The sequence below is a fragment of the Triticum aestivum genome, chromosome 5B, assembly GCF_018294505.1.
Source record: "Triticum aestivum cultivar Chinese Spring chromosome 5B, IWGSC CS RefSeq v2.1, whole genome shotgun sequence".
NCBI lineage: Eukaryota > Viridiplantae > Streptophyta > Magnoliopsida > Poales > Poaceae > Triticum > Triticum aestivum.
In genome coordinates, this window is record NC_057807.1 from 75,940,587 (window position 1) to 75,951,736 (window position 11,150).

The window sequence follows — 11,150 nt, forward strand, 5'->3', positions numbered from 1 at the left end:
GTCATGGTGGAGTAGACAGGCGGCTTGATTTCAGCCAGCCTGGCGCTGCGCCTGGCCTTGATGCCAGAGTCCGCCGCCATCTTAGCGCGCCTGTTGATACGCCTAGCCAGGCATTCATGGGTTGGCTCCGGCGAGAGCACGGCCGAGGGAGCAGCAGGAGATGGCGGAGGGGACAGTGCAACAGGGAGCGGAGTAGAAGGTGGGGGTGGTGGTAGGGCTAGAGGAGAGCGATGGGGTCGAAGGCGAGCCCGATCCCGAGCCGGAGAGGGAGGGCGAGCATGGGGAGCCCAAGGGGCGTGAACCAACATGGCGACGGGCATGCCATCGGCCATGACAGCCAAGATCGGGATGCCTTCGAGAGGCCGGTCCACAGGCGAAGGAGGAGGGCCCGTGGGAGACTCCGAGACGCAAGCAAATGGTGACATAGCCGTCGCGATGTTTCTGATCTGTGAGATGGAGGACGGAGAGAGGTGTGGGATTGTGGCGAGGGAGGAGAGGGTACCATCGTCCTCATCCTCCGAGGAGAAGGGTGAGGCCTGAGATCCATGGCGGAAAAACGCACGACTCTCAAGCTTGACGATGACAACGTCGTTGTCGGGGAGCCGAACCATAAGGCATGGTGGAAGGACAAAATCACGGGCCACCATGACCAGAGCGCGGACACTGGAGTAGTCGCCCTGGAAACAGTGTTGGTCTGCGGAGACGAAGTCGCCAAGGTGGGAGAAGAAGTAGTCGACACCCTCAGGGTGCCAAAGCTCGTCCGGGAAGTCGAAGGCTTCGATCTCAGCCATGTGGAGGAAGATGGCAGTGGATCTGTTGTCGGCGTGTTCAGGGCTTTCGAAGAAGAGCGTGTTGCCCTGGAAGTGGATAGGGCCATGGCCAGTGACCGCCAGTCGCTCCTCCACGTTGTGGAAGGAGAGACGGCCGGCGCCACGGGAAGCAGAGGTGAGGCCGAAGGCTGGGTTGTTGCGGTGGTGAGCAATGGCTTGGCGAATGAATCTGAAGGGGTTGTGGAGGGGTGTGTCTAGGTGCACATATGCGATGTTGTCAACCTGTCGAACGAGACAGGTGGGGGGGGACGAGGAGAGGGACATGTGGAGGTGAGTGTGTGTAGGCTGATGCAGCGGAGGGGACGTGGAGAGGAGAGGGAGGCAGGGGTGCTGCGAAGGACGGCGGCGGGGAGGAGGATGAAGATGCACGTGGCCCGAAGATGGGTGGGAGACGGAATGGAGGCAGGTCGTTGGTGAGGACGCAGTGGGAGCCAAACCAGATTGGTGCGCCGTCGGAGAGCGCGGAGCCGGACGAGGAGCCGGAGGCGGTGTGGGTACCCGTGGTATGAGCCATTGAGCTGCAAGGAGGCGGCACGAAAGCTGGATTAATACGAGGAGTTGGGGGCATAGGAGGGAAGAACGGGAGGAGGCGGACGACCTTGCACCTGTAACTCCGGTGGCCGGAGCACCAGCAGCGGGAGCACCGAACGGGGTCGCGGCAGTCGGCGATGTTGTGGTCACTAGCAAGGCACAGGAAGCATCTACCCTTCTTCTTGCGGCTGTAGTGGAGGTGGATGTGTTTGGGGTTGGCTAGCGCAGTGGGGGGAGATATATAGGCCAGGGATGCAGATTGGGGGGGGGGGGGCTGGCGGGCGCAGCGACCCGAGGCGGGGGGCACAACAGCACCTCCCGCTAGGAGCGCGGGTCCGGCATCGTTGCGGAGATCGATGATCGCAGGGGTGTGGCAGCAGTGGCAGTGGCGGGCGAGTGGTTCATGGTGATCTCGGGACGCAGCTGAGGTGACTGGGCGGCACGTAGGCTGGCGAAGGTAGGGGAGGCAGGTGGTGGAGTAGAGGCGATGATGGGCGCATGCGTGGGCATGCAGGCGTTGTTTTTGTTGTGCGTGGTGGTGGAGGTGGTGGGCGTGAGGGGGGCCCGTGAATCAGAGACTGCTGGGTATGTTCTTGGGTGAGTGAAGCTGTCTGGGGAAGCGCGGGGGCTGCGTTGCCGACCGGAGGGCGGCTGGGCCGACTCTTGTGGGGCCGCTGTGTCAGTGTGATTTGATGGGTGGCGTGGAGACGGCTCGGTGGTGGTCGTGTCAGGTAGATTAGTAACCTGGTCTATGGGAGGGGCGGCATAGCCACCTAGTTGAATTTTTCTAGCGAGGGCAGGGGAGCGAGGAGACGCGACGGTGGCTGCCGATCCAGGGGAGCGGTCCACGTGTCCCGGCTCATCGAGTGAATTGCGGTCAAAACGGTCCTGGGCAGTGGATTCCACGCGATGAACAGTGGCGTGAATCTTATCTTGCAGAGGAGGGAGATTTTGTGGTGTTGAGGTGGTTGACGGGAGCGGTCCAAGGCAGGACGAGGAGTGGGTGGGAAGGACGGTCACGTCCGTACACGTAGCGTCCGGTTCAAAGACTATGGGTGGCGGTACCGTGCGCACAGTGTGCGTCGCCTGGTCAAAGGAGGCGCACAGTAGAAGTTCAAAATTTGAAAACCGGATGGGCGCAAGACGGAGAACTTCGTTTCTGACTTGATCGGAGAAAACATGCACTAAAAACAAGTTTGGGGCCAACGTGGTTGCGTGAAAAACTCTTTGAAACGAGAACTGGTGGTCTAGTGCATTATTAATCAAAGTTTCATTAGCACACACAGACGTTGAGGAAAAAACGATCCATATGGGAGTGGCAGGTTTGTGTGTTAGGCATGATGTAGGCGAGGTGACAAGGCAGTGGTACTTAGAGTAAATCAGCTTATTAAACGAAATACCTGGTCGGAATGGCCGTACCGTTACATGCATACGCAGTGGAGTGGGTGGAGTGGTAGTCGCAGGAGACCGAGCGGGCGACCGACCGTTGGAGCCGGCGGGTCCCACATGCATGGAGGCCATGCACGGAGCGGGGCGTGGTTGATCGATGACGGCGATGCAGGGGGCCGGCGAGGAGAAAGGCGGCGCCAGGAGCGTCTCCGCCTGCAGCACGGGCAGTCCGCGCGGCGCAACCGTGATGGTGGCGAACAGACGAGGAGCCACGATAGGAGAGCATGCCGCGACGAGGGTGGCGACGGCGTTGGAGGAGACCGTCGTTGAGAAGGCGGCGTTGGTGAGACGGCGAACGTCGATGGACCTCGCGAGGCCCCCAAAGCGAAAGGAGAGGATGGTGGCGACTAGGGTTTCATCAACCATGAAGTCGGCTTTGTGGACGAAGAAGATGATAGAGCTGGGAGCGGCCGCGTCCGGAGGCGACCCGAAAACTTTGGATGAGAAGAGATCGAGGATATTGCTCTCAAAATCAACGCCGGGAGAGGGGAGAAGCCGCAGTTGGGAGCGCAGAAACGCATCAGCGTGGCCGAAGTGATCCCCGAAGTCAAGGGGCTTCCTATGGTGATTGAGCTTTGGACGAGAGGAGGAGGGTGGAGGCGGTGGGTAGGGTAGAAATTGAATGGAGTGTGTTTTTCCGGTAAGAATGGGCTCAGCGATGAGAGCTTGCACAATGCATTTGTGGGAGACGGAGATGCGAAAGAGTTGATCCCGAAGGTGGGTTACCTGAAAGGCCGGAGCGCAGCCCCCCAGGCAAGCTTGCATGAGTACAGCGACGAGGTCCTCGTCTAGATCGAGGGAGATGTGGTGGACTTGCACCGAGAGGAAGCATGGCACTTCATGGCGGCGCGGGTTGACGTGCATGGAGAGGCACCTCCATACCTGTGCCTGGAAGTCCTCCCCCATGGCATCTCCGACGCCGCGCGCCGCGCGCAGGGCCTTGTCAGTGGGGGAGTCTTTCCAACGAAAGGGTTCGTGGAAGGGTGCGGCCGCCGGAGATGGGATGGGGTGTGCAGTGGCGAGGATGGAGCTGCCGGAGGGCGCAGCCGGTGTGGAGTGGTTGGTGCTGCCGGAGGCGGGCGGGAGGGGAGGGTTGGAGGAGGGGAGAGCGAGAGGGAGAGCCATCCCAGTTCAGAATGATGGCATCTGTGTGTTAGCTTAAAAAAATGTATGTCATACTTTACTCCAAGTAACATGCAATTGGTGTGTGTTAGCTTCAATATGACATGGCAACAGCTAGAGCAAGGTATACCAGGACAGGGTACAAGAAAATTACTTCCTCCGTTCACAAATAAAAGATGTTCTAACTTTTTTCTGAATCGGATGTATAATAGATAGGTCAGGCGAGGGATTGAGCTTCTGGAGGTAAACTTGCTTACTGAAGAATCAAGCAATATCTAGAGCACTAATTTCCCACAATGCTACATAATGCAACTGAAACTATGGACAGCGCAACATGGTCATGTATACCAACAGCAAAAAAGAACAGCAGGCCAATGATAACAAAAATGAAAGAGATGCAGAAGAGAGCATAAGATTGCCAAAAATTAACCTTGCCCACAACCATTCCTGTGAACCAGTTTGTTTTGTTACCAGAACCTGACTTTAAGCATTTTAGCTACAGATGAGCCAGTACAAACACATGCACAGCACAACCAACTCGGAGCAATAACTCGGAATGAAATGATCAATTGCAGCATTACATGCACTAGAAATCCAATTAATGCAAGTTCAAATGGAAAAGGCATATTCATTCAGAACGAAAACAAAACAAGCCCTGTTAGAGCTGGTAACAACGATGTGAATACAACCTATCCATCCAAGAAAGAATTCACCTACAACAGATCAGTTTAGTTAGATCTGAATGCAATTACCATGCCACGCTTCATATAGCATACAAGCAGTGAGCTTAAGTTGCAGTTTTCATTGTGACAACAGATGTGATGCTAACAATTTAGAGACAACCAATAAACTGAACAGGATCACAAATTCACAATGTAATTATATGGTTGGTCTTCATGTCTATGGATAGTTGTATACCACAGAATTAGCCCTGGTAGCACCCATTTCTAGTTTAATACTTTAATCCATGCAAGAAGGGATAAAGATTATGCACAAATGTAGATTTGCTAAGCCTATATTCTCTGCAACACATTTCAACAAGTACTTTAGAACGGAATATCCTCAACCACATTGCTGCAACATGAATCTGCATGTAATATATCGTAAACTATCTCTTACAAAGACATACCTGCAAGGCCTTGAGCTTCCTCAGCCTAAAAAATATGAGCGCCACCCAGCAGTACACTTTTGAAAGTTCCCAATCTATGGCCACCAGCAAGGATTGGGCTTTCCACAACTATCCGCAATGGTGTCGTCTTTTAAACACAATTGAAATATTATACATACATACAATATTGGGAGTCCACTGCCCAAACCATCTGCTGACACACTAACTAACACGGCTACACAAGTATTTCTGTGCAGAATACTGAGAAGAAAGTGTTGCCTTGTAGAGAATAACACGTTATTTAGTGGAAAAGAACTATTTCTTAGAAGTCAAAATGTTTGCACAAATATGTATACTCAAAAGCCATTATAATTAATAGTGTACAACTTTACAACAGTAGCATTATTTGAGAGGATACAATATACAACATGAACAGTTTGGTCTGTCGTATATACTGAAAAGTACAAACATGTGAAGTCTGAACAGTGTGAGGTTCGGAAATGCTCTTTCACAAGTATGGTACTATATTTTAATAACTGTATTGCCTTTGAGTTGCCCACTTCTGGAGCTAAATTGTGCAACCTTTGTCATAAAACAACAGCCAGCTACCAATTTATCTTAGCTGTCATGCAGGGCAGAAGGAACTCAGCCGTTGATCCTGGTATGACAAAAGTGAATGGTAAGAATTGAGTACCAATGGGTCTCTACAGTCCTACAACATATCCAGCCTAATTCAGCATACGGATACCTTTGTGACCAATAAGTGCCAAATAATCCGTACTTCTACAAAAGATATTCAGAAGAATCCATGGTATTTTTAATCGAGCTAGCAACAATTCAAAACCATGAATGAATTGAAATAATTCACATGTGTGCTTCCCTAGGTTCCTAATACAAAAGAAAAATCATAAATTTAGTTAGTGTTTAAGAGGAAGCAGCACTTGGTTCTGTCAGAATACAAAATTTGCAGCTCCAATTTAGCACCACAAGTTTAAGAAACACAATAGAAGCTAGAAGATCCTAGGTCGTGTAAAATCAGTTGTGATTTGTTCTGTTTAAACACCAAGAGAAAGAACAGTTACAAGTACTACTAATCTTTTTTTCATCGAAGGCAAAAGAAGACATAGAGCATACCTCAGCCACCGATATGTATCATAGGTCTATTTGCTGTCTTCGCAATATCAAACATCCCAGCATGTTTAGCTTTTTTCCTTTTAACCTGCCCACATAGAGGTGGCTATTGAGAATCACATATTTGGTTAGTAAATAAACAATAACGGGATTCCCCTAACAAATACTAATGAACCCTAATACTTGGTCACTGCCATTATTAGCAGTTTACCTCCAGGAGCTTCTATTAATATTTTGCTGTTTTTAATAATGATACTCAAGTTTCAGAAAACCACATACGGATGGGTTTCTTTCTGGGTAAAAAACCACAAAAAATGCGCTTTTCCATGATATTTGTTTCTCATGGAGGAACTTCTTTTTTTTGAATTAATTACAATGTGATGTACGGTACATGCAATAGTACAGGTCCAAGATTGTTCTGTCCGAGATTATATACTTATTCTGAGAAAAAGTGAACTTTTAACTTTCAGTTAAGTTGGCATGCAATGGAGCAGCGCATCAAAGCAACAAACAAAACTAAGAAAAAAATTGGTATTTTGCTTAAGGAAATGAGTGGCCAAATTGCCTATCAATACCAAAATTCGACAAACAGAAGAAAATAAAGGAAGGGCATAATTCTTTCATATAAAAGCTGGCAACCAAGTAAATTCTCCACATACCGCAGCACTAATTATTTCCTTCAGTCCAGCATCATCAATACCAGAATGTATAGGCTCTCTCAAGCTCACCTGCAGAAGTCAGGGCATGTGCATTTATTTCAATTTCATTTTCTACAGAAGATCGATCCATCCTCCTCTGTTCATTACAGTCAATACATATACAGAAAACACAACGGCAGAGGAAGATTGAATTTCACAGATATATGCACATGGTGGAATAAAATGAGTTCTAGAATGCAAGTACATTGAACGAATGAGACTTGGAAGTTGTAACAACACAATAAACCTAGCGTTTGTAGCATAGCGCATATAATAGTCCTGACTTCTTGCAATCTCAGACCGAAGACACCACATACTTGGTCTTTGACAAAGTAAACTTCAAAAGCAAGGAACGAAACAAAGCACATGAGTAAGGTCATTCCAATCTCTCATCTGTGTCATGCTTAGATCAAATGATCTTAGCATACAGAAGAAAGTTAGCATGTCTGAAATGTCAGAAACATCTTTCGTTCTCCTAGGAAAGCTCTTGTTACTCTAGGTTAGAAAATATTAACAATAGCATAAAAATGGAAACTATAATACATTTATAAAATTGGATGATCACACATTGACACTGATTAAGTTATCATACTTTTACTTAAAACCGATAGCAACATCATAGACAGTTGAATATTGGCTGCTTATGGAATCAGGAACACAAAACTAATTTTCACAGTTAAACTGAATACATAATTTTCAATACACAGATGGGGCAAATTGTCATCACAACTGCCTTAAACTTGGATGGCATTAATACTAGTTTAATTTGATCCTGCAACCAGTACAATTCAAGGAAGTACTGTGAAGCATCAATACTAGTTTAGTGCTGCAACCAGTACAATTCAGGAAAAGAACAGTGATCGGGACCTATTTGGCATACTGACCTAAATAATTGTTAAGTCCGTTCATTAAACCCCCAAAGAGAAATGCTATTACCATTCTTGAGTGAACATTCCAAGAAAACATATCCACAGAGAACATGCACCTGGCAAAAAAAAGCCAAATCATTGGCAGCAAGCAGATCAACATACCTCCGAGGGGCCAAATAAGCACACTTTGAAGTTGCCATCAGCCAATAATCGCAATCTATTGCAACCAGCACAAAAATGCTCTGTCATTGATGTAATAAATGAAATTGTTCCAGCATGCCCATCAATCTTGAAATTCTTTGCGGTGTCTGAAGGGTGATCTTGAAGTCTCTCTACACCTTTGAAATGTTGACGCTGATACATGGGCGCACATAAAGTAAATTATTTGAAGCTTACATAATAGATATACAGCACACAAAATGCATATTGGAGGATGGATGTAATGGTTCCAAAGGAAGTTAACTTCAAACACGATACTTACCACTTTATCCAGTATCTCTGCATAAGGGACCAGCTTCTTGACATTCCAAACATTACCATCAAATGGCATAAACTCAATAAATCGAACATTAATAGGCTTGTGTCTAGTCAATTCAACAAAATCGCAGATTTCATCATCATTCATTCCACGCATGATAACACAGTTAACCTGGCAGCATAAAAAGGATGATGGGAAATATGTCAAGAAATTATGTATGGTGTGAAGTGAATATATCTCTAATTTTTGAAATGATATCCGGAAACAAAGGACTGAAATAATTTAGCATGCAGAAAAAACTGCATACCTTGACGGGGTCATATCCAAGTTGTATGGCAGTATCTATTGATTCCATGACCTTCGAGTGCCCTTTACGCCTCGTCATGAACTCAAACTTTGCAGGAATCAATGTGTCCAAGCTAATATTTAAAGCGTTAAGACCACATTCTTTCAGTCTCGGGAGCTTCTTGGAAAGGACGATCCCATTTGTGGTCATCGCAAGAGTTTTCAGCCCCTTGAGGCCAGAAAGATGCAAACAAATATCTTCCAGGTCTTTTCTAACGGTTGGTTCTCCACCAGTTAACCTGATCTTGTCGACACCAGAAATAACAAAAAGATTGGCAATTCGGATTATCTCGTCATGTGACAGAAGCTCTGACTTTGGTGTGAGCTCGACTCCTTCGGCAGGCATGCAGTACTGACATCTCAGATTACAGCGCTCGGTCAAGGAGATCCTCAAGTAGTTGTGGAACCTCCCGAACGAATCGACAAGCATATCCGATGAGGGTGTTTCCACTGGTATCACTTCTCGCTTTGGGGCGCAACAAGTCGAATATGCATTGGAGCACCTGTGGCTGTAGGCGACTCTGGTTGAAACGGAAGTGCTGGTCAGACTTCGGAGTCCTACCCTCATAGCATCAACCTGCAAAGTTTTGGCGAATGTGTTACACACAAACATAAACGCTGGTACGGGAGGAGACTTGGTTTTCTCGAGAAATCCACCGACGAAGGGAAACAAAAACTCCACAAGGCTCGTCTCCAAATCGGAATTGAAAATATATCCGCGCGATCGAGGGTATAGATAGAGCGCGGGTCTAGAGCAGGCACCTGGTGGTCGGGGACGTTGAGGCGGTGGAGCTGGTGGTGCGGCCAGTTCCCGGCGACGGGAGCGGAGAGGGGGCGGGGGGCGGGAGCAGCAGCCGGCGGCGGGGCGGTGGGGGAGCAGCTCGAGGTGGTCGCCGGCGAGCTCCATGGGTCCCTCTCCTCCGTCACGGCTCCGCGGGAGACGGGCGGGGAGGTCGGAGGGGGGAGGCAGGGAGGCCGCCGGGAGGCGGAGAGGAGGCGGCGGCGGAGAGTGGAGGTCACGTGGGAGGCGGCGGGCTGCATCGAGGAGGTGGGTGGTGAGGCGATTGACCGGTGGGGTCAAGCTGGAGTGTACGGCCCCGGTTGGACTCGGAGGCTGGAGTCAGCTGGTCGCTGATCGCTTACCCATATTCCACTGAAAGGAACAGGATAGATTTGATTTGATTATATTCCAACTAATCAATCAAGCAGGCAAATGGGAATCGAAGACGAACTCAACGTCTCATGGAACACGGGAGTACGACCCAGATCTTTTCATGCAGAATTCTGCAGAATCAAGATTCTCGAAAATTCTTCCAGAATCTGCTTCTTTCAAAATCTGTTGTTGAGTTTTTTTTTATTGTATGTTGAGATCTGAAAAGAGTTTTGTGTTGAAATGTACTCGCTCCGTCTCAAAATTCTTGTCTTAAATTTATCCAAATACGGATGTATCAAGTCACGTTTTAGTATTAGGTACATCCGTATCTAGACAAATGTAAGACAAGAATTTTGGAACGGAGGGAGTATATACTACCCTTAGATAGAATTTGTTTGATGAATTTATTAACACTTTGTTGTTTCTAATAGTGTCTAGTCGATTATGAGTACGAAAGTGATTTACGAATGTCATAAAAAGTGCTAACATTTATAATGGATTTAAAGTTTTGTTCATTACAAAAGTGGATGAACTAAAAAAAGAATAATCTCAAGGTGCGATACTAGCAGCAATCGCCTCGCGTTTTGCGTTCATGGTACCATCATCTTCTGGAGGTAGAGCGTTGGCACCCGTAAACGGCAATGGAGGTTGCACATATGCGTCATTGTCAAACTTGTCAAAATGTTCATCACGTAACTTGCTATCACAAATCCAATTGTGAAGACACACGCATGCAGTGACAATCATCTTTTGGGTCTCCGGTTCGTACCGAGGTATGCCTCCAAGAATTCGCCATTTCATCTTGACACCAAATGTTCTTTCGACGACATTTTGCAAAGAAGAATGTCGATGGTTGAATGTCTCACATCTCCCAACTGGTGTGTGTTGTTGGAAATCTGGTACATGGTATCGTTGCCCTTTGGATGGTGCTACATATCCAACCCTGTTTGGATATCCGGAGTCGATAAGATAATATTTATCTACAGTACGACATCAACAAAAGACATTAGAAATTTACAACATACCATCCTGTGTATAACAATATGGATACATGCGAGAGGTTACCTGTGGGGGGTTGTCGAAAGTGATCATAACAAACTATGGCATCGCTCCATACACGTGTGTCATGAACAGATCCGGGCCATCCGGGAACAACAAACGTGAACCTCATATCAAAATCACACACTGCCATAAGAATTTCACTTGTGTAACCTTTCTTACTGTTGTGTCAGGGCTCCAACTCCTTATGCGCAATCCCCTTAATGTGTGTTCCATTGATGGCTCCAATAGCATGTTGAAAATGAGGCCAAAACTTTGTTTTTGTAAGTATTGGGTGTGGTTCAGAGAAAGTTGGATCAACTGGTCTAATGTAATCAGTAGCCATGCGGTCTAGACACTCCAAAACCTCGTGGAATTTTTTATTAATCAACGTAACA

General features: G+C 47.6%; 1 protein-coding gene across 2 annotated transcripts; it reads right to left on the reverse strand.

Annotated features, from left to right (window-relative positions):
* Positions 1-5,391: 5,391 nt before the first annotated feature.
* Positions 5,392-9,677, reverse strand: LOC123110498 (GTP 3',8-cyclase, mitochondrial). 2 transcript variants are annotated; one of them, XR_006453439.1, is made up of 8 exons: positions 9,324-9,677; positions 8,524-9,138; positions 8,220-8,387; positions 7,901-8,092; positions 6,831-6,899; positions 6,175-6,259; positions 5,789-5,928; positions 5,392-5,698 (listed from the first exon to the last, which is right to left on the reverse strand). XR_006453439.1 is itself a non-coding variant. In XM_044531034.1 (7 exons), exons 1-6 carry the CDS (start codon positions 9,600-9,602, stop codon positions 6,176-6,178), a joined length of 1,407 nt encoding a protein of 468 aa, XP_044386969.1. In that variant the 5' UTR covers positions 9,603-9,675; the 3' UTR covers positions 5,392-5,698; position 6,175. The 2 variants fall into 2 exon arrangements, 1 of the variants encoding a protein (XP_044386969.1); XM_044531034.1 differs by lacking the exon at positions 5,789-5,928 and having other exon boundaries at positions 9,324-9,675.
* Positions 9,678-11,150: the final 1,473 nt, after the last annotated feature.